The sequence below is a fragment of the Mustela nigripes genome, chromosome 7 (genome assembly GCF_022355385.1).
Source record: "Mustela nigripes isolate SB6536 chromosome 7, MUSNIG.SB6536, whole genome shotgun sequence".
Taxonomy (NCBI): Eukaryota; Metazoa; Chordata; class Mammalia; order Carnivora; family Mustelidae; genus Mustela; species Mustela nigripes.
The window spans coordinates 116,073,478-116,096,549 of NC_081563.1; the positions used below are offsets into that span (position 1 = coordinate 116,073,478).

Genomic DNA, 23,072 nt, shown 5'->3' on the forward strand with positions numbered 1-23,072 from the left:
TGTAAGTGGAGGGTCTGTGAGGCAACTTATCAGGAACAATGGCTGGTAATGTTCCACAGGACAAACAACCTTTGTTTTTTTGTTTTGTTTTAAAGATTTTATTTATTTATTTGACAGAGAGAGAGAGAGCGCACAATTAGGCAGAGTGGCAGGCAGAGAGAGAGGGAGAAGCTGCCTGTCCACTGAGCAGGAAGCCTGAGGCAGGGTTCGATCCCAGGACCCTGGGATCATGACCCGAGCAGAAGGCAGCCGCCTAAGTGACTGAGCCACCCAGGCGCCCTGACAAAGGACCTTTGAGCAATTTTTGTTTGTCTGTTTGTTTGTTTTTACTCTTAGGAGTTATATATTTAGTGAATATGAGAAAATGAAAATTGTGATTTTTTATGGTTATTACTTTGGATGAGACTAATATAGATATTTAAGAAAAAACAATGAGAACATTTAGGGTCAAACCCAAGGTAGTCCAGTTGGAGGATCTGGCCACATTCATAAGAAATCATGATTGAGGAGACCTCCCTGGTTGCCTATCCCCTCCACACACTCCCCAACTCTTCCTTGCGGTCCAAGCGTACTTCTTTGGAACCACTGTCACACCTTGTACCTAAATAATTTTTTTAAATTTTATTTTTTCAGTGTTCCAGGATTCATTGTTTGTGCACCATACTCAGTGCTCCATGCAATACGTACCCTCCTTAATACCCACCACCAGGCTCACCTAACCCCTCACCCCCCTAGTAATTAAATAATTTTTAATATATAAAAATTAAATTTGTCTGCTTCCCCCATCCCTAACTCCAAGGGAAGGGAGCACTGGATCCTGGAACTATTATAGGACTTGGTGCATAGTAAACTCTCAATTAGTGGCTAATGGAGCATGAACTATGGAGAGCAGTGTTGTGGGGGTGTCCCAGTGAGGACTGGAGGTGCGGGGGAGGAATCTGGGAGACCTGGATAGTCTTTCTTTAAGGCTGGGTTGGAGGTTGCTGAGGCCGGTATTGGGGTTTTACTGACAGAATGCAGTCTTCAGGAGGCAGGGATGGAGGTCTGTATGAAGAGGAAATGAGGTCCCCAACAGGTGCAAGTGGGAGTTAAGTAACAGCTATGGGTAAATCTCTTGAGACGATGGGGGATTAAGACCAGGTTGAGATGGGAGGCACTTCAGGAGACAGGTGACTCCCACTGGGTAGTGATGGGGCTCGCTATGGTTGGGAACAATTAGGAGAATCAGTGTTGCACAGCTAAGGCAGGGGTCTTGGGTTAGGTGGAAGTCGCCGTGACACAGTTGGGTGGTCCGAGTTACGTGGGGGATACTGTGTGCTGTGGAAATAAGTTCCATGTTGCAGAAATGGGAGTCTCGTGTGCAGGGTGGGGGTGGCAGGTCCAGATAATATTAGAGGTCCAATACCCAGTTGGGAGGTCTCCTGTGTGCGGCTGAGATGGGGTCAGTATGCAGAACTGGGGGTTCATGTGAGACAGGTTTGGGGATCCACATGCCGCTGGCTGGGTTATCTAGGCATGACAAGGGAGCTACTGCTGAATTTCCCGGACGGCGGGCGGGGTTGGGGGGTGAGGGGCCTCGGCGGCAGCTCCCGAGCGCCCCCTGGCGGCCCTGACCCCACCGCGGTTCCCACAATGCTCACGTAGCCCCGCTTCGGCTCCCGAGACTGCGGCAGCTCCAAGATGGCGCAGACGATTTTCGAGGCCCTGGAGGGTGAGCGGCGGCGGGGCCGGGGGAGGCGGCTGTTCCACGTTGCGCCCCCTCCCGCCGCGTCCTCGCAGAGCCGGGCCCAGGGCACGCGGCGGCCGCGGGGCGGAGGGCGCCGGGGCCGGAACAGCCACGGGGCGGGAGGGGCACGGGCGGGAACAGCCGCGGGAGCCGAGGCCCGGCGGGGGGGTGGGCACGGGGACCGGAACAGCGGCGGAGATAGGCTCAATGGCGGAGGGCGGTGGTATGGGTCCAGAACAGCCGCGGGAGCCGAGGCCCGGCGCAGGGGGTACAGCCGGACAGGAACTGCGAGGAGAGAAAGCCCTGGGGGAGGCGAGGGAGCTCCGGGGCAGAACAGCCGGGGGAGAGCATGGCCGGGGCGGAGGGGGGAAGGCCTTGGACAGGAACAGCGTCGGCGGCGAGGGCCTCGGGTCGGCGCAGGAGGGATGTCCTGGAGGGAACAGCCGGAGAGGCAGCGCGGTGGAAGACAGGCCTTGCAAAGTCCGCGCTGAGGGAGGCGGTGGTCCGGGGGCGGGAAGGGCTTGGCGGCTGAAGCAACCTAACTAGGCGTCCTGACCACGAACGACTTGTATTGAGGGCCAACTGTGCCTCGTGCCCGAGGTGGTCTCTCAAAATCAGACCAGGAAAGGATAGGTCCTACCTGGGTGCAAGGCCATCGGTGCTCACACACGCAAACCAACAAACACTAGGTGCCTATTTTGTGCACCGTGCTTGGGTGCAGAGCTTTATACACTCAGATCAAGAAACGATGGGTGTCAGCGGTGTGCTTGGCTGGGACACACAGTGCCCTCAGACGGAACCCTGTAAACACTGGGCGCCATCTAATTGTCCTGTGCTCTGGAGGTTCCAGGCGTGGAAGTGGACCTCAGGCGCAGGGGATTGTGGACTTTGGAGTCAGCAAACACTGCATAGACCTCTCTGTGCACCTGCAGGCCATGGATGGGTGGGCGGGAGCCTTACTGACTTTAGGACCGTGGCACAGGGTAGGTTGCGGGGTGGGGGGGGGTGGGGGCGGGATACAGACCTGGGAATGCTCTTAGAGGGGTGTGATAATCAGAAGACTGAAAGTTGGCCAGACTAGTAGAATGTTGCTGAGACTTGAGACCCATAGGACATCTCAGCTATGTCCCTTCACTTTTTGGAGGATCGGAGTTCTCACCATGAAATAGGTGAGAACTCCCCGCCCCCACCCCCCTGGGGGGAGAATTTCAATCTCAGGAATACTTACTGAGCCAGACACAATTCCTGCCCCACAATTGGGCAGGGGGCACATGAGTGGAGGGAGGCATATAGAAATTATAGAACAAACAACTATTAAAATTATACAGTTACAGAAAAGGTATACCATAAAAGAAGATTACCTTAGCTGGCTGTTAGTGCCAGCTTTTAGGGTGACCAATGTGGAGGGACAGGGTCAGTGTACTTAACCTCTGGAAGACTAGTAGAATAGGGTGAGGCCTACTTTCTCTTTAGCTTCCATGGACGCCCTCTACGTTTGAGTTTTTACTACAAGAATGTGTTCATGTATTGAGTGATGGGGAAATTAAAAGAAAAACCAGTTCCTAGAACAGTGACATGCATGCTTGGCTAGGGCAAGGACAGTGGAACTGTGAGGACCCAGAGATGATCCAGGCAGTAGGATCTGCACTTGCAAAGCCCTGGGGGAAGAGAGGTCTTCTAGGATTCACCGAAGTTCATGTGAGTGAGGAGTTAGAGCTGAGACTTGTGAACTTTATCTTGCAATCTCTGTGGAGCTGAGAAAGGGTTTTCAGCAGGGGAGCAGAACAATCTGATGTATGTTTTATAAAGTTCACTCCGGCTGCTCTGAGGACGCACTGCACGGGGCCAGAGTGGCAGGGGGGAGGTGAGGGAAGTAGCTGCAGTTGTCCTGCTGAGAACCAGTGGTGGCCTGGGCCAGGGGGACAGATACAGGAAGGAGGAAAGTAGATCTAAAGAGAGTCCATAGGGGCAGAATAGGCTAGACTTGCTGCTGAAGGACTGGAAATGAGAAGAGGTTGGGGAAAGATTAAAGGGGTGCCCTAGGGGCTCTGGTTGGGTGGACATTGGTGCCTCTTGTTGATGAGAATTATTGGAAGAGGTAAAACTGAGCAGTGAGGGTGACACACTTCGCTGGATCTCAATTTTAGACAGGCGGCCTTTTTTATTTTTATTTATTTATTTATCTTAAAAAAGATTTTATTTATTTGACAGACAGAGATCACAAGTAGGCAGAGAGGCAGGCAGAGAAAGAGGAGGAAGCAGGCTCCCCGCTGAGCAGAGAGCCCCATTTGGGGCTTGATCCCAGGAAGCTGGGATGATGACCTGAGCCTAAGGCAGAGGCTTTAACCCACTGAGCCACCCAGGCGCCCCAGACAGGCAGTCTTTTTTAAAAGACTATTTTTTAGTTTTAGCAGCTTTAGGTTGACAACAAAGTTGAAAGGAAGGTATAGAGAAATTGAAGAAACTCACACGTGACTAGCCTCCCCCATTAGCAACATAATTTGCCCAAATGGTACATTTAGTACCAAGGATGACTCCACACTGACACATCATAATCATCCAAAATCGATGGCTTTTCTTTATGTTCACTGTGGGTATTGCACATTCTCTTGGACAAATGTGCAGTGACATATATCCCTCATTATAATATCATCACAGAGTATTTTCACTGCTCTAAAAATCCTCTCTGTTCGGTCTCTTCATAGCCCCCCCCCCCCCAAAACCCCTGGGAATCCCTGATCTTCTGATTGTCTCCATAGTTTTAACAGGCAGTATTTTTTGAATCAAAATTTAAAAAAAAATTTTTTTTAAGATTTTATTTATTTCACAAAGAGAAAGAGAATGCGCACAAGTAGGGGGAGTGGCAGGCAGAGAGAGAGGGAGAAACAAGCTCCTTCCTAAGCAGAGAGCCCTACATGGGGCTTGATCCCAGGACCTGAGCTCAGGTCCCAGGGATCCCAGGGATCCCAGGGGTCATGACCTGAGCCAAAGTCAGGTGCTTAACCCACTGAGCCACTGAGGTGCCCCTTGAATCAAATTTTTTATTTTGAAATCATTGTAGGTTTTTTTTCTGTAGATTCCTATATACCCTTTACCTAGTTCTCCTCAATGTAACATGCAAGACTATTTTATATTACAACATATTGAACAGTTACATCACCATAAAAGGTTGCCCTTTGATAGCCAAACCTACCTCCTTCCCCACTCCCCATCATCCTTGGTGTCTGTCAACCACTAATCCGTCCTCCAGTTCTAAAATTTTGTCATTTCAAGAATGTCATATAAATGGAATCATATAGTATATGAGCTTTGAAATTGGCTTTTTTTCCCACTTATCATAATTCCCTAAGATTCACCCAAGTTATTATGCCTATCAGTATTTCATTCCTTTTTATTTATTTATTTATTTATTTATAAAGATTTTGTTTATTTGACAGACAGATCACAAGTAGGCAGAGGCAGGCAGAGAGAGAAGGAAGCAGGCTCCCTGCCGAGAAGAGAGCCCGATGCAGGGCTCAATCCCAGGACCCTGAGACCATGACCTGAGCCGAAGGCAGAGGCTTTAACCCATGAGCCACCCAGGCACCCATATTTCATTCCTTTTTATTACTGAGTTGTATTCCAAGGTATGGATGTACCACAGTGTAACTATTCACCCATTGAAGAACATCTGAATTGTTTCCAGTTTTTTACTATTATGAATAAAACTGCAGTGAATGTTCATGTACAGACTTGCATTCAAATGCTTATTGACTCACAATTTTGCCTAATATAGTTGGAGACTTACTGAAGCTTCTCCAGGGGAGCAAACCCCAAGTTTGGGACTCCATTTTGGGGAGAATTAGATGGGAGTTAAGTGAGTCTGCCCAGGGAGAAGAGAGAGAATTCAGACTGAAGGAACTTTTCAAAACAGAAACATTTTGAAGAGATTTATTTTGTTTTGTTTTGGTTTAAAGATTTTATTTATTGATTTGATGGGCAGATATCACAAGTAGGCAGAGAGGCAGGCAGAGAGAGGAGGAAGCAGGCTCCCTGCTGAGCAGAGAGCCCGATGTGGGACTTGATCCTAGGACCCTGGGATCATGACCTGAGCCGAAGGCAGAGGCTTTAACCCACTGAGCCACCCAGGCACCCCTAGAAGAGTTTTGGACAGAAGGGAGCAGAGCAAGCTATGAAGGATTGAGCAGGGAGGTGGAAGAAGACCCAGGAGGGAGGTATCCTAGAGCCAGGGGAGTGTCTCAGGAAGGAATGTCCGATGCTGCCAGATGTTCTTTGGTGATTTTGGTGGAATGCTGGGGGCTTAAGCCCATGAAGTGGGTAGAGGAGGATTGGGAGGTGTGTAGAGGCGATGGACGGATGATTCTTGTTGAAGGGAGGAGAAATAGGAACATGGGTTCAAAGAGAGGGAATTCTAGAGAGACCTGAGCATGTGTAGTGTTGATGGGAAGGAGAGGTTGCAGACATACCGTGAAGACAGGGACCATTTGCTGTGGAGAGTGGTTTCTGAGGGAGCAGGAGGGGTTGCAGGGAAGTGCTGGCCTCAGGAGAGACACAACATGCATTGGGACAAGAGAAAGTATGAATTCACTTCGGCTGTGGCAGCTAATAGTTCCAATTTGCATTGCCTTTGGAAGCTGGAGCAGGTGTCCAGGTAAAAGGTTGGAAGAGGTTGGGAGCAGAGCATTGGCTGTGGGGACGGAGAGAAGGAGGCACCCTCTGGGTTTTTTGGGAGGGAGGCAGTGTGGTTTGGTGGCCACTTAGATGTGAGGAGGCCCGTCCTCCAGCTGGTGACATGGCTAGACTGTACTATTATGAACCTCAGCAGTAGTGACAGCTGACTGGAAAACATGGAAGTACTCAGGTTCCCACGGGTGTCCTGACCATAAATTCGATTACACTGTTTACTGAGGAACTGAAAGAAGTACACGTCGGAAAACAAGGGAAGCAGGGGCGCCCAAGAGCAAACAAATTTGTGGGGTAGGATGGGGAAGACTCAGTAACATGATTTGTGGAGGGGCTTATGATTTAGGATCAGACTGTTCCCTGAGGAAGAGAGAAGCCTAGTCTAGCAGTGGTTTAAACAAGGCAGAAGTTTATTTCTCTCATATGGGAGACCAGAGGAAGACAGCCCAAAGCTCCAAGGGTGGCTGTGTTCTACAAGGTTCTCAGAGGCCCAGGACCTTTCCCAATTGTGCCCTGCAATCCCTAGGGTATGGCTCTTATCTTTATGATCTGGGGTGGCGGCTAGGGCAAAAAAAGGGCATCCCGTACCAGGCAGTTTTAAAATAACTAACCAGGTACTGCCATAGGACACCTTTCTTACCCCATTGTCCAGAATTTAGACAGTCCCTAGCTGCAAAAGTAGCTGGGAAATGTAATCTTTATTGTGCGGCCATATTTTTAGCCAAAAATCTTGGGTTCTATTACAGTGGAAGTAGGAGAGAATGTATATTGGGGCACAGCCAGCCGTCTTTGCCACAGAGGGCTTACTTTGGGTCTGGCTTATGAAGGGGAAGTCAGAGACTCCATTTCTTTTTTCAGGAATGGACAATCAGACTGTCCTGGCTGTCCAGTCACTGTTGGACGGCCAAGGAGCAGTCCCTGATCCAACAGGCCAGAGTGTCAATGCACCTCCTGCTATCCAGCCACTGGGTAAGTATCTGGGCAGGTTCACCAGTGGGAAGGGTGCTTCCTGTGAAAAGCAGATGGGGCTCATGAGGTGGTATGGGAGTGAATTGCCTACTGGGGTGCCCAGGATACCATCTGGTGTCTGAACCCTCTCCCCTTCCTCCCAGCCTGGGTCTTCAGGCTCAGGCTTGTTTCTTCTTGGCAATGAGGACACACTTTCTCAATCAGTTAGTGAATGTGAAGCTCATGACAGGGAATGGCTAGGAGCTTAGTAACGCTTGTACCTTTGACCGGAAAGTTATTTCTCAACCTCTCCTCTATGGAAAGAGCAGGCTGGGACGCCTGGGTGGCTCAGTTGGTTAAGCAGCTGCCTTAGGCTCAGGTCATGATCCCAGCGTCCTGGGATCGAGTCCCACATCGGGCTCCTTGCTCCGCAGGGAGCCTGCTTCTTCCTCTGACTCTGCTGTCCACTCTGTCTGCCTATGCTCGCTCTCGCTTGCTCTCTCTCTGACAAATAAATAAATAAATAAATAAAATCTTAAAAAACAAACAAAAAAAAAAAAAAAAAAAGGAAAGAGCAGGCTGAACATGAATCTCCAATTTCCAGGCCAGGCCCCTGAGACACAGAGAAGATAAGGAACTTTAGAGCCCTGTGTGAGTCTGTGTGTTCATTTATTCATTCCACAAACATTTTTGAACACTTGGGAACAATTCTGGGCACAGAGAGATACCCACCTGGGTTTGAATCCTTGTTCCCGTAGTTCCTGGCTCTGTGACCTTGGGCAAGTAAGTAAACTTCTTTGTGCCTCAGTTTCTACATCTGTAAAATGAGGATAATAGTCTTAACCTCTTAGAGACCTTGTGAGGATGCTTGGGACTCACTTTCAGTTGTTTTGTAAATAAGGAACACAAGTCTCTTGTGGTTTGTAGAGATGAATGCTTATTTCTCTCTTACACGAAGTCCTGATGTGCGTTTGGGGTGGGTGTGGTGAGACTCAGACCCTTTCTTTCTTAAGGTTCTGTTGCCCTCTGCCTCAGTCCAGGCTGGCTGCTCCAGCTTTCCACTTTCATTTCCACATTCTAGCCAACACAAAGGGAAGAAAGAACAAAGTAGAAGTCATACTCCTTCCTTTTATTTTTTATTTTGTTATTTTAAAATAATTTATTTATATATTTGAGAGAGAGAGAGAGCAAGCACAAGTGTGGTGAGGGGCAGAGGGGGAAGTAGACTCCCTGCTGAGCAGGGAGCCCAGTGTGGGGCTCCATCCCAGGACCCCAGGATCATGACCCAAGGCAAGGGCAAAAGCTTAACAGGCTGAGCCACCCAGGTGCCCCTATATGCCTTCCTTTTTTAAAAAATATTTTATATACTTATTTGTCAGAGAGAAAGAGAGAGCATGAGCCTGGGGAGTGGCAGGAAGAGGCAGAGAGAAGCAGACTCCCCGCCAAGCAAGGGGCCCGATGTGGGACTTGATCCCCGCATTCTGGGATCATGAGTCCAGCCAAAGGCAGATGCTTAACTGACTGAGCCACCCATGCATCCCTATATGCCTTCCTTTAAAAGAAAGTTGCATAGACAGTATACTTTTGCTCTTATCCTATTGGTTAGAATTCAGTCACATGATGTCTAGCTGCAAAGAAGGCTGAGAGATAGAGTCTTTAGTTAGATGGTCATGTTTCCCACTATTACTGTCTAAGAAGGAAGAGTGGCTGTTGAATAACAAGTAGACGTTTCTTTCTTTCTTTCTTTTTTTTTTTTTAAAGATTTTATTTACTTATTTGACCGAGAAAGATATAGTGAGGGAGGGAACACAAGCAGGGGGCGTGGGAGAGGGAGAAGCGGGCTTCCCACTGAACAGGGAGCCCAATGTAGGGCTCGATCTAAGGACCCTGGGATCAGGACCCTAGCCAAAGACAGATGCTTAACTAACTGAGCCACTGAGGCACCCCAACAAGTAGACATTTCTGCCACAATGTGTCAAGTGCTTGGCACAGTACATGGCCGTGGTCTACCATGGCCACCCTCAGTGGGTGGTATCAACTATAGCTAATCATTCATTGAGTTTTTCACTCATTCAGCAAATACCCATTGAGGGGCTTCTACATACCCAGGAGATCCTGCCAGTTATGGTAATAAGTAAGACTTATTTCCTCCTTTTTGGGGGATTCACAGTCTGACGGTACTGGGAAGAAGTATGATATGAGCGATGCACCCAGCAGAAGGAACTGTGGCGACTAGCTTTAGGAAGGCTTCCTGAAGGAGGTGACATCCGAGCAGAGTCTTGTGGCCTGAGTTGTTCTGAGAAAAGAAGCCTGCAGAGGGAGCAGGGGATGCTGAAACATAGAAGGTCATGTAGCCCATTTGGGGACTGATGAACAATTCAGGTGGGATAAAGATTCCAAAATTTCTCAGCTTTGAAGCACACCCACTCTACTATTTCCTGATTCATAATTTTTCAGTACCTGGGTAGACATGACTGGATATTCCTGTAGGAGCCTACGTGGTTTTGAAATCTCCTTTTGGAAGCACAAAGTTGGCACTAGACACATGCCCGTCGAGTCACAGATTTCTGTTAAGGTGGCATGCTTGTGGTCCAGCCACAGGTGTTCTCCTGTCTCTCACTGTGGTGCCCTCTCATTTGTCTCGCTTTTCATCATTGTTCCTCTCCCTTTCTTCGTGTGGGTGTGACCCCTAGACGATGAGGATGTCTTTCTCTGCGGAAAGTGTAAGAAGCAGTTCAACTCGCTGCCAGCATTTATGACCCACAAGCGGGAACAGTGCCAGGGGAATGCCCCGCCCCTGGCCACGGTCTCATTGGCCACCAACAGCATCTACACCCCTTCGGCAGCCCCTGCAGCTGTCCAGCAGGCCCCGCCTCCTGCCAATCGCCAGGTATACGTTTGTTTGTGTGTTCCTTCATTCATTCACTCAAGTCTTTTTTGAGCTTGCACTCTGTGTCAGGCACTGTCTGGGCATCGTGACAGACAAATGTTCCAAATCACTGCCCTTATGGAGGTGGGTGAAATAGTACCAAACACATATGGAAAGACAGACTTTTTTTTAGGATGTTAAGTGCAGAGAGATGGGGATGCCAAGACGGGGATGGGAGGTTTTGCCATTTTGTAAATGGTACTTGGGGAAGAGCTCTGTGAAGAGGTGACATATGAGGAGAGACCTAGGGTGATGAGGGAATGAGTCATGCTGCTAGTTTGGGGAAGAGTATTTCAGGAGAAGGGATCTGCAAATGCAAAGGCCCTGGGGGGAGAGTGTGCTGGGTTTATTCTGGGACCAGCAAGGAGGTGAGCATGGCTGGGGCTGAGTGAGTAAGGAGGAGAGCAGGAGATGATAAGGTCAGACAGGGAGCAGGGGGAATCCTGACAAACATGTGGGTTTCGTGGGCTTTTACTCTGAGTGAGATGGGAGCCTTTGGAAGGTTTTTTTGTTGTTTTTTTTTTTAAGATTTTATTTATTTATTTGACAGGCAGAGATTACAAGTAGGCAGAGAGGCAGGCAGAGGGAGAGAGAGGAGGAAGCAGGCTCCCTGCCGAGCAGAGAGCCTGATGCGGGGCTCCATCCCAGGACCCTGGGATCACGACCCGAGCTAAAGGCAGAGGCTTTTTTTTTTTTTTTTAAGATTTTTAATTTATTTATCAGAGAGAGAGAGAGCACGCACGAGCGAGCACAGGCAGACAGAATGGCAGGCAGAGGCAGAGGGAGACGCAGGCTCCCTGCCGAGCAAGGAGCCCGATGTGGGACTCGATACCAGGGCGCTGGGATCATGACCCGAGCTGAAGGCAGCTGCCCAACCAACTGAGCCACCCAGGCGTCCCTAAAGGCAGAGGCTTTAACCCACTGAGCCACCCAGGTGCCCCTGGAAGGTTTTGAATAGACGATGGACATAGTCTGATTTACACTTAAACTATATTACTCTGGCTGCTGTAGAGTGAATGGATTTTGGTGAGAGTCAAGAGAGAAACCCAGGAAATTTAGGGACCTGTTGTACCAATCTGGTGGTGGTGGCTTGACTGGGATGGTGGCAGTGGAGGTGAAGAGAAGGGATGAGATTTTGGAAATGTTTTGAAGGTGGAGCCCATAGAGCCTGTGGATGGGTTGGATGTGAGGAGTGAGATCAGAAGGAGTCGAGGGGGATCTACTGCAGAGATGAAGTTGCCATTTCCCGAAGTGGGGAAAACAGCAAGAAGAAGATTTGGTGGGGGGATGTCAGGAGTCCACTGGTCATGCTGGATTTGCAGTATCCATCATTCTTTAAGTGGAGGGAGTGAAGACGCAGACAGATCCGCAGGTCTGGAGGTCAGGGGAAAGCAGAGACCTCCTGGGTCAAGGGCTCTTAGAGGGATTAAAGGATCCCCATAATGGAGGCTGGACATGTCTCAGGACGCTAGGTCAAGGTGTCAGGTTTCCTTCTGGCTGCCTCTTGTCTGCTCATTCCTTTAAAACATTATCTCCTTCCGTTATATAGACATAATTCCTGCTGTCAGAATAAAAGCATTCACCCCAGAGCCATAGGACCTGTACACTGATACTTCTCAGGCTGCCGCAGACCTCTCTCAACGCAGAGCATGGTGATTCCATAGGAATTATACAGTGCTATTGTTTAGAATTTTTTAAGTAAGAAAATATAATCTCCATGCCATTGTATAATTTGGTTTCTCGTGCAATACCTTTTGTCCGCTGTGTAGTATTCTAAGCTATGACTATGTTGCCTTTTTTACTCTGTTTACCCTTTGACACTGAGACTCTTTCTAGTTATTCACTATTAGAAATAAAACTACACAGAATACTGTTGTTTATGGACTCCCGGTAGACATGTATGAGTGTTATTCTAGGAGAGATACCAGAAAGTATTAGGGGATATTTGTCTTATAGAGAGTTGTGACTTATTCTCATTTCATAGATAAGGAAATGGAAGTTCTGAAAGGTGGAGTGACTTGCCCAGGGTCAGGGTCATACAGCAGGGAGAAGCTGAGGTGGAAATGAAACACAGGTCTGTGGGATTCCAGAGCCCAAGCCTTTTCATCATGCCGTGTTTCCTTCCAAAGCCTCAGCCATATCCTTTCTCTTCTCTCCCCTTTTCTTCTCTTCCCTTCTCTCTCTCTCGCTCTCTCTCTCTCTCACACTACCCAGATCTCCACGTACATTACCGTGCCCCCATCCCCGCTGATCCAGACCCTGGTGCAGGGGAACATCTTGGTGAGTGATGACGTGCTAATGTCTGCCATGTCGGCCTTCACGTCCTTGGACCAGCCCATGTCCCAGGGCCCCCCACCTGTGCAGGTAAGGAGGCGGCCGGCTTCTCGTAGGGTCTTCACTCCAGGCCTGTATGTTGCCCGCCATGAATTGGGAGCCTTGTAGAGAGAAGAGTGGATGGCCTCAGCTCTCTCATGCTGAAGAGGGACTGTCAGTCTCCCCTTGGCCTGCGCTGCTGTGGGTAGGGAAGATGTCACTTTAGTTGAGACCTAGAACATTACTTTGGGTTTTCATAGCCATAGTCTGGCTATTTTGACTCCTATTTTTACTCTTCTTCTTCTTCTTCTTCTTTTTTTTTTTTAAATAAGTAGTCTCCATGCCCAACATGGGACTTGAACTCATGACCCCCAACCTCAAGATCAAGAGGCACATGTATATTGACTGAGCCAGCCAGATACCCTCCTATTTTTATTCTTTTCTTTTCTTTTCTTTTTTTTTTTTAAGATTTATTTATTTGGGTACCTGGGTGGCTCAGTCGGTTAAAAGACTGCCTTTAGCTCAGGTCATGATCCTGGAGTCCCAGGATTAAGTCCTGCATTGGGCTCCCTGCTCAGTGGGGAGTCTGCTTCTCCCTCTGACCCTACCCCTTCTTGTACTCTTTCTGTCTCAAATAAATAAAATCTTAAAAATAAAAAGATGTAAGGGCGCCTGGGTGGCCCAGTGGGTTAAGCCTCTGCCTTCGGCTCAGGTCATGATCTCAGGGTCCTGGGATAGAGCCCCATATCAGGCTCTCTGCTCAGTGGGGAGCCTGCTTCTCCCCCACCCCCACCCCCCAGCCTGTCTGTCTGCCCACTTATGGTCTCTCTCTCTGTGTCAAATAAATAAATAAAATCTTTTAAAAATTTTTTTAAAAAGAGCTTTACTCTGACAATTTTTAAAAAATTTTAAAAAAGGTTATTTATTTGCGAGAGTGAGCACAGGTGTGTGCACAGGGAGTGAGGGTGAGGAGAGAAGGGGCAGAGGGAGAGGGAGAGAGAGAATCTCAAACAGACTCCCCACTGAGCACAGAGCCCCATGTGAGACTGAATCCCATGACCCTGAGCTCATCACCTAAGCCGAAATCAGGAGTCGGATGTCTTACCAACTGAGCCACCCAGGTGCCCCCTCCTAACTTCTTAACAAAAGTGTTCCTTATCCATTGGAAAATGTTAGAAAATACACAACAGAAAAGTAAGAACAAAGTTTAATTGCTCTGGAAACGAGAGAGACATGGCAACCGACTACAATGTGTGAGGGTTTTTTTTGTTTTTCTTTTCCACCTGTATTTCGTGCTTACCTTCACCCATTTTGCCTGCCCTTCCCTTGGCAATATGCAGTTCTTGGTTGGATCCTGGACTGGGGGGAAAGAATCCAAAGGCATTATTGGGACACTTTGGGGAAATGAGAATAGGAGGAATTTGAATATTTTAGGTAGTATTATTATATCAGCACGCAATTTCCTGAGTACGATTGTCAAATTGTGGTTATATGGGAGAATATCCTGTTCTTAGGAGATGCATGGAATCCAGTATTGAAGAACAGAGTGTTATAATGTCTGCAGCTGTCACGTGACTCTTGATCATAGTGTTGTGAGTTTGAGCCCTACATTGGGTGTATACATTACTTAAAAATTAAATCTTTAAAAACAATTAAAAAAGATGGGCGCCTGGGTGGCTCAGTGGTTAAGCCGCTGCCTTCGGCTCAGGTCATGATCTCAGGGTCCTGGGATCGAGTCCCGCATCGGGCTCTCTGCTCAGCAGGGAGCCTGCTTCCTCCTCTCTATCTCTCTCTGCTTGCCTCTCTGCCTACTTGTGATTTCTCTCTGTCAAATAAATAAATAAAAAATCTTTAAAAAAAAAAAAAAAAAAAAAAAAAAAAAAAAAAAAAAAAAAAAAAACAATTAAAAAAGAAAGAATAAAAGTTGGGAAGTCAATCAATTAATCAACCACCCATGCTCTCTCTCCCCAAAGAAAACTCTGCTAGAATTTTGGTGTCTGGCTTCCCCGATCTTTAAATGCAAATAGAAAAACAGTTTTTTGGCTTTTTTTTTTTTTTTTAAGATTTTTATTTATTTATTTATTTGACAGACAGATCACAAGTAGGCAGAGATGCAGACAGAGAGAGAGAGAGGAGGAAGCAGGCTCCCTGCTGAGCAGAGAGTCCGATGCGGGACTCCATCCCAGGACCCTGAGATCATGACCTGAGCCGAAGGCAGAGGCTTTAACCCGCTGAGCCACCCAGGCGCCCCGGCTTTTTTTTTTTTTTAAGATCTTATTTATTTCTTTTGTCAGAGGGAGAGAGAGAGAGGGAGAGAGAGCAAAAGCAGGGGGAGCAGCAGAGGCAGAGGGAGAAGCAGGTGCCCTGCTGAGCAAGGGGCCTGATATGGGACTCGATCCTAGGACCGCGGGCCTGGCTGGGAGTGGCACGGTGGAGATCCAGGCATTCGGAATGCAGCCTTACCCACCCCTGGAGGTGGGTAAGGGGAGCATCCTTTATGAAATACTGATCACCAGCCTTTTTTTTTTTTTTTAAAGTAAGCTTTTTGCCCAATGTGAGCCTTGAACTCATGACCCAGAGATTGAGAGTTGCATGCTCTACCAGCTGAGCCAGCCAGGCACCCATGATCACAATCATTTTAATAACTGTAAAATATTCCATTGTGTGGATGGACGCTTGCCTACATAGCCAGGCTTCTGTTAACAGATATGTAGGTCATTGCCATTTTTTGCCATTATAAAAACTACTAGAGAAGCATCCATGTACACAAATCTTTGCCCACCTGTTTGTTTTTATTTTTGTGGAAGAAATTTCTAGAAGTCAGTGGCTGCATTTCAGGGGTCCACAGCCACCCACACCCACACAGCCACCCACACACTCTCTAGAAAGACTCCTAGGACTCGGGGTAGTTGTACTGGTGGCTGTGGTTTATTCCTGACCAAGGATACACAGCAGGATCAGCAAGGGAAAAAGACATGGGCTGGAGTCTGGAGGAATTGAGGCATAGGTTTCTTTTCTTTTCTTTTTTTTTTTAAAGATTTTATTTATTTGCCAGAGATAGAGAGGAAGAGTACACACAAGCAGGCAGAGAGGCAGGCAGAGGCAGCGAGAGAAGCAGGCTCCCCGCCGAGCAAGGAGCCCGATGTGGGACTCGATCCCAGGACCCTGGAATCATGACCTGAGCCGAAGGCAGCGGCCCAACCAACTGAGCCACCCAGGCGTCCCAGAGGCATAGGTTTCTAAAGTTCCTCTTCTTGGGGCAGTGGGGAGAGATTGCCCAAAACACTTTTTCCTCCAGCAGAGGAAAACAGCAATGTGTGTGCATGTTTCTGCCCAGAAAGCATACCTAAGATTCAAGGCTCAGGTCTTTTCTTGGGGATTGGTCATGGAGGTGCCAAAGTGACCAAAATTCCATACTCTTAGAAGGAAAGGAGGTGTTCACCCCAGATCACATTGTCCGTACAAATGATCTAGGTGACCTCGTACAGGATGGTCAGTGCCCCAGGGGAGCAAAATAGCCTTAGTGGTCCTAGGCAACCTTCCACAAGGCAGGATCTCAGAGCGGGCCTCACAAGCAAGCCCTCCAAGGACAGCAACACTGGGGCTATTAGATCAACTCAGGTGTCCAAGCTGGGCCATTTTTGTCGACTTTCCTAGAGAAAAGGGGTAATGGCACCTGGTTGATGCTTCCTCGGTATTCTTCATGACTCCGTTGCCATGCCTCCCATCAGCCCTGTCCTCTGAGCTGCCTTGTGAGGGGCTCTTCTTTCTACGTCATTGGCTAAGACCAATGTCCTTCTCGGCTGATAACAAGACAGCTGGTATCAAGAGGGTGTGACACTTTAATTCTCTTTTCTGATTTCAGAGCAGCCTGAACATGCATTCTGCACCAAGCTACCTCACCCAGCCTCCGCCACCTCCTCCACCCCCTCCGCCACTGCCCCCACCCCCACCACCCCAACCCCCACCGCCCCCAGCCCAGAGCCTGGGGCCCCCTGGGCGTCCCAACCCTGGCGGCAATGGCGTGGTGGAGGTGTACAGTGCCACAGCGCCCCTGGCTGGGAGTGGCACGGTGGAGATCCAGGCATTGGGAATGCAGCCTTACCCACCCCTGGAGGTGAGCGGAGCTCGGGGTTTGGGGTGGAGGGAGAGAAACTGGTTCTGGTTATCATGGGTAACCTGAACCTTCCTTGAGCACCAGCTGTGTGCTAGATGGTGCCAGAGGTACTGTGGGAGACAGAAACAGATCAGGGGGGTATCCGCATCATGGGGGAGAAGGACTTTAATCCAGCCATCATACCTGTAACGGTAGAATGCAAGCCTTGAGAAGGGGGTATGAAGTAGAGGTTGTAGCAGAAATAGAAGCTGCCCTCAGGGAGGGCTCAGAACATTCCGAGAACACCAATGTTTTCAGGAGAAGATTCCAAAAAATTATCTATATGAATATCCCTTACATTTTTAAATATTTTATTTATTTTTTTAGAGAGAGAGAGAGGGAGAGCAGGGGGAGGGGCAGAGGGAGAGGATCTTAGGCAGACTCCACGCTGAGCGCAGAAGCCCAACATAAGGCTCGATCCCATGACCCCTGAGATCATGACCCAGACAAAATCAAGAGTTGGATGCCCAACCGATGAGCCACCCAGGTGCCCCAGGCTCTTAACATTTTTTTTTTTTAATAAGCTAGGTGTATGGATTAGCCAGGGCTGTGGAAGGAAGTTCCACAGGACCTCAGTGGTATATGGCAGAATGTGTTCATTGTTCTTGAACCTACATGGCTGGCTTGGCAACTCTGCTGACCTTGGCCGGGCTCTCCCAGGTATGCAGAGATGGCAGCTGTCAGTTGCTATAGGATGGCCTGTAGGTGGGACAAGTTGGGTAACCCAGCCCTGCTCCAGGGCACCCCTCTTCCTCTAGCAGGCTTGCCAGGCATGTGCTCACAGCAGCGGGAGAGGCACGGTTATGCAAGCAGAAAAGCCTGTGGCCTCCTGGAGCTTAGGCTTGTGACCAGGTCTCTTCTGTTGGCCAGGGTAGGCCAGCTGATTTAAGAAGTAGGGAAACCGATGCCACGTTTGATGGGGGAAGGCTGCAGAATCCCCCCTGCAAAGGGCACAGGTACTGGGAAGCTTAGAGAATTGAAACCACAAAACCGGTGCGTGTACCCTGTGTGCTATACTCATTTCCTGCTACAAGCTCAAGGTGCTCAGGGTTCAGAACCTGTCCTGACGCCAGTGCTAGGGGGCACGGTGCTGACACCAAGAGCCTGCACTTGAGGTCACATTAACCCCCACTCACCTTACAATCTGGCCATACAGACATTCCATGTCTAAGGAGAGCCAGACCAGTGGGGATATCTCACCACCAACTGCATGATGTTATGAGAGCCTGCAGGGGATTTAGCCTAGCCTGAGGGAACAGAGCAAGCTTTCCTGTGTTGAGTTAAAAAAAAAAAAAAAATTAGGGCAATGCTGAGGGGATGATGGTGGCCTGGTAGGTGGAGGGGGCCAGACCAGGGGAGCTGTTCTTGTTCATTTCCCACGTGGACAAGGGCAGAGCCCAAGTCTTCTTTGATCTGGCATCCTTGGCCCCTTGCAGAGTCCCTGGCCTATGGCGCATCTATAGTAGGTGTCTGTAATAGGGCCTTCTGACCTCAGTCTCCTTGCCTCTGGAATGGGAGCTCCCCTTGCAGAGCTGTTAAGGATAAAGAGAGCAAACCCACTGGCCGTCACGTAATTGCTCAGTGATGACTTGCATGACGGGTGAATTCGTCCATGTGATATTTATTGAGTTCTGTATCGGTCAGGAAAATAGGGACCACTCTAGGCATTTCTGGCAAAGGGATTTAATGCAGGAGGCCAGGTGCTTACAAAGGTGGCTTCAGGAGGGCTGGACGGAGCAAAGGGCAGAGTTGGCAGAGGCCACTGGTTTTCAGGTTCACTGTTGTTGCTTGGCCCAGAGGGCCAGGACGCTCCAGCTGTGCCCAGAGCTGGGGAAGCTGTAGGATTCTGTCACTGTGCTGCCGTTCTCGAGGGCTGGTGGTCAGGAGGGGGATGGAGGGTTCAGCCAGCCATCCAAAATTTATTTATTTTTTTTATTTGATTTTTATTTGACAGAGATCACAAGTAGGCAGAGAGGCAGGCAGAGAGAGAGGGGGAAGCAGGCTCCCCACTGAGCAGAGAACCCGATGTGGGGCTTGATCCCAGGACCCTGGGATCATGACCTGAGCCAAAGGCAGAGGCTTTAACCCACTGAGCCACCCAGGCACCCCCAGCCATCCGAAATTTAGAACCACACACCTTCCTGTCTCTTGCCTCCGCTGCCAGAGGAAAGCAGTTTCTACCTTTCTCTGCCTTCCAGATTTCTTGCAGGTGCTTCTCGTGGGCAGAACCTAATTTGTGCTCAGAACCTTGCTGGTAAGGGAGTCTGAGAATGTGCATATCAGGGGAGAGCATGGAATGTGTAGGAATGATATCAAAGGCCAACAGACGAGATCTAGCAGAAGCACCTACCATACCAGATGGTGCCCTATTAGATGCCCAACACATGCATCCACTGATAGCAACTCTTCTCGTTCCTGGACCCAATTCTATTATTGGGTGAGGTCCCGCTCCCAGCACCCTCTCACGATGCCAGGCAGTTCTCAGACACCAGCACAGTGTCCAAGAATTCCAACTCATTTCTAATGCTATCTACCCAGAGATAACAGCAGATCCCACAGGTTAAGGGTTCAGTCCTGCAAGATTGCCCTCACCCCCACTTTAGCCAGTTGCAAGCTACCTGTGCTTTTGACGGACAGGCCACAGGTTGGAAGTTCCAGCAACCTCCTCCTTAGGTTCTGTTAATTTGCTAGAGCAGCTCATGAATTCGGGAACATTTGCGTTTACCAGTTTATTAAAGGATATAATAAAGAATATGGGATCAACAAGCCAATGCAGAGGTACATAGAGTGAGGTGTGGGAAAGGGGCATGGAGCCTCTGTGTCCCAATCATCCCACATACATGTGTTCGTCAACCTGGAAGCTGTCTAAACCCAGTCGTCTGGATTTCTTATGGAGGTTTCAATACATAATCACGATTAAGTCATAGGCTGTGGCTAGTTGAACCTGTAGCCCTACCTCATTCCCCAGAGGTTGGGGAATGGGACTGAACGTTCTAAACCATCAGGCACATGGTTGGTCCTCTAGGCAACCAGCCTGCCCTTGGATCAGGGCCAAAAGTCACTTTCATCAGTAATAAAACAAACAAAAATAATAAGACACCCATTTCACTTTTATGGCTCTGAAGCATTTCCAGGAACTGTGGATGAAGACCAAATATATCTGACAAATATATTTTGATCACATGAATGAACAAGTATACCTTTTTTATGTTCATTCTATTATAATATATAAATGAATTCGCTGGCTCAGTGAATATTTATTGTATGTCCACTCTGTGGCAAGGATGACTCAAGGCTTGGGATGGAACAGTAAACAAAAGTGGACCAAAAGTCCCTGCCTTCATGGAAGTAGGCAGATAATAGATAAGTAAGTAAAACACATAATTTCTTAGATAATGTTAAGTCTATAAAGAAAAAGAAAAAAGCAGAGGAGGATAGGAAGTGAAGTTTTGGATAAGCCAGCCTGGAAAAACCAATGAATGATGAGTAAATCATTGAATTAATGAAATTTTCACAATGCCCTGGTGTCGTGGCGTAAGCTTAGTGTTAACGAGGTTTGAGTGGCTCAGAATTCATCTGGCGTGAATGAATTTTTTGTGGCTTCAGGGTCCGTTCTCAGTTGAGAGATGCTGGTGTGGCATCAGGCAGGGTCAGTTCGGAAGCGGGGTTACTGGTGAGGATACAGACCCTTCTGACTTCCTGGTTCTCCTTTGCTAACAAACTACTACTACCAATAATGCCGTAACAGCAGCTAATGTTTATTGAACATTTACTGTATGCTAGGCACCCTTCTGAGCTCTTCACATGTTAACTCATTTAATTCTCACTACAACCCAAGGAGAGGAGTACTCTCATTAGCCCCATTTTACAGCTGGGGAATTGAGAGATGTTGGAAGACTTCTCCGAGATCACTTAGATAAGTGACAGAGTCAGGATTTGAACCCAGACTGTCTGGCTCCAAAGCTGCTTCTAGCCTACTGGCTCCATGAAGTTCTACAGGGTCTTGGGAGTGACTGGGCTGACTGAACCAGATGGAGGGGTTAGGATTGCGATCCTGGCTGAGTTTAGCCAGGACCAGAGTGAGGGTCCCCCGGCTGGTCTAGTTCTTTTCTATCCTTCCCAGGCCTCTCTCCCTCACTGTGCTGTCCTTCTAGGTGCCAAACCAGTGTGTGGAGGCTCCAGTATACCCCACCCCTCCAGTGTACAGCCCTGGCAAACAGGGATTCAAACCGAAAGGACCAAACCCGGCTGCCCCCATGACCAGCGCTACAGGGGGCACGGTGGCCACCTTTGACTCCCCACCAACACTGAAGACCCGCCGGGCCAAAGGTGCCAGTGGACTCCCAGAAGGTGGGCCCGCCACCTTCCAGGGGCATCTTTCCTCTCTTTCTTCAGCCTTCTCCTGTCCATAAGGCTGCTTAGTTCTGATCTTCCCTCTTATGATGGCTAGGATGAAGTATGGTTGTATGTAGTGGAAAGTCCAAAGTAAGAGGGACTTTAAAATGATTGAATTTTATTTTTCTCCTGTGCAAAACAAGGCCAGTGGCAGACAGTTTGGAAATCATGTGCTTCTGTGGTCATGGGGTACCTACATTTCTTCTGCCTTTCTGCTCTGCTACCCCTAAGGCATAGCTTCTGTTATCAGGGTGCCTCACCATCTAAGATGGCTGCTGGAGCTCCGGTCATCAGTTTCATATTCCAGGCAATAAAAAGGATAAAAGGGGCATCTCCCAGCTTCCAGAAGTTCTGCATGATGCTTTGCTTCCACCTCATTGATCACAACTTAGTCATATGACCCTATCTAGCTGCAAAGGAAGCTGGGAAATGTCTCTTTTAGCTGGGAATATTGATGTTTCCATTATTTGGGGGGTTTTGGGGGAAGAAGGGGGACAGTTGATATCAGGCAAGCAGTGGTGTCTGTGACCCCTTCAGAGATTCTAGCGATGGGACAGGGGCAGTGTTAGAAAGTGGTGGTGGAGGGGGAGGGCACAGATAGCAATCACCTGAGGTCTTGCAAGGTTAGCAAGGAGTCCACTGCAGCTGGATGGAGAGAATGATGAGGTTGGCAGGAAGCAGAGGATGCATAGCCCTGTAGGCCACAGCACCAAGTTTGGATTTTTATCCACAGGCCAAGGGGAACCTTTCAGAAGTGGTTCTGCTCTTTCCTGGGCATTCCTCCTCCAGGCACTGTGAGAGGCTCTGTGCTACTTTCCCTGCCTGTCTGTGCATGTAGACCCCCCCGGGCCTTCTGGCTCCACGTCCAAGGGATAGAGAGATAGGAGGCTGCTCTTTTTGCTCTCACTTATACCCCCAGCCTCACTGTTCCCCACCCATCCCCCACCTTGTTTTTCAGCTGCAGGGAAGCCCAAGCCTCAAAAACTCAAGTGCTCGTACTGTGACAAGTCATTCACCAAAAACTTCGACCTGCAGCAGCACATCCGAAGGTACCCAGGCATGGTGGGGCAGGTGGCTCCTCAGCAGCCCTGGCTGGAGGAACGTCCACAATAGAAGCAAGGCTCCCTGCTCAGTCCCCTTGCCAGGGTGATGGCCAAGGCCCTACCCATCCTATCACGGTTCTCAGACCTTCTGTCCAAGTCAGGTCGGTTTTCCCTCTTCTGTCTCAGGAGCAGTAGGAGGGATCTGTGAAAGTTATGGTGCCTGCCCATTACGGCGAAGAAGGTCTGAGCCCTGCGGGGTGGTGGGGGGAATGTACTTGAACTGTGGGGTCTTTGCAGGGGCAAGGGATGCTTCAATCCTCACTTCTGCAGAACGGGCTGACCTGGGGGGTGCCACGCTCTGCAAAGATGACTACAAGTAGAGCCCAGGTGGGGCTTGAACTCACAACCCTGAGATCAAGACCTGAACAGGCCCGTACCTCTAAAACCATTAATACAATATATATTAATTAATTGAATATAAATTTAAAAAATTTTAAAAATTAAGTTAAATATAAAAAAGTCTTCACTAGACTACACTACTATTGCTCAATAGAACTTTCTGCAGTGATGGCAATGCCCAAATTGGCACTGTCCAGTAGTGTAGCCACTGACCATATGCGGATGCTGAGCATTGAAATGAGGCCAGTATGACTAGGAAACTGAATTTTTAATTTAATTTAATTTTAATGAATTTAAATTTAAATAGTCCCATGTGGCTTGGGTCCACCTTATTGGACAATGCAGCTGTATAGATTGTAATAATACTGTTTAATAAATTCTTGCAGTTTTGGTTACTTTGTTTTTATGATCAGGGGTTTTCCATATGACAACAGGAAGCTTAATTTTTAAAGTATTTGAGGTTTTAAAAACGTGAATTTA

General features: G+C 48.6%; 1 protein-coding gene across 3 annotated transcripts in view; it reads left to right on the forward strand.

Moving 5' to 3' along the window:
* Positions 1 to 1,613: 1,613 nt before the first annotated feature.
* ZNF341 (zinc finger protein 341) overlaps positions 1,614 to 23,072 on the forward strand; it is a 46,184-nt gene continuing 24,725 nt past the window's right edge. Inside the window, exons 1-7 of one of the 3 annotated variants that reach the window (XM_059406814.1) lie at positions 1,614 to 1,711; positions 7,268 to 7,378; positions 10,051 to 10,247; positions 12,501 to 12,650; positions 16,465 to 16,716; positions 20,910 to 21,105; positions 22,109 to 22,199. In XM_059406814.1, coding sequence (XP_059262797.1) covers positions 1,681 to 1,711; positions 7,268 to 7,378; positions 10,051 to 10,247; positions 12,501 to 12,650; positions 16,465 to 16,716; positions 20,910 to 21,105; positions 22,109 to 22,199 — 1,028 coding nt within the window. In that variant the 5' untranslated portion in view covers positions 1,614 to 1,680. Of the gene's footprint in view, positions 1,712 to 6,866; positions 6,937 to 7,267; positions 7,379 to 10,050; positions 10,248 to 12,500; positions 12,651 to 16,464; positions 16,717 to 20,909; positions 21,106 to 22,108; positions 22,200 to 23,072 lie in introns of those variants that run through there. The other 2 variants (XM_059406815.1, XM_059406816.1) reach the window with 2 other exon arrangements.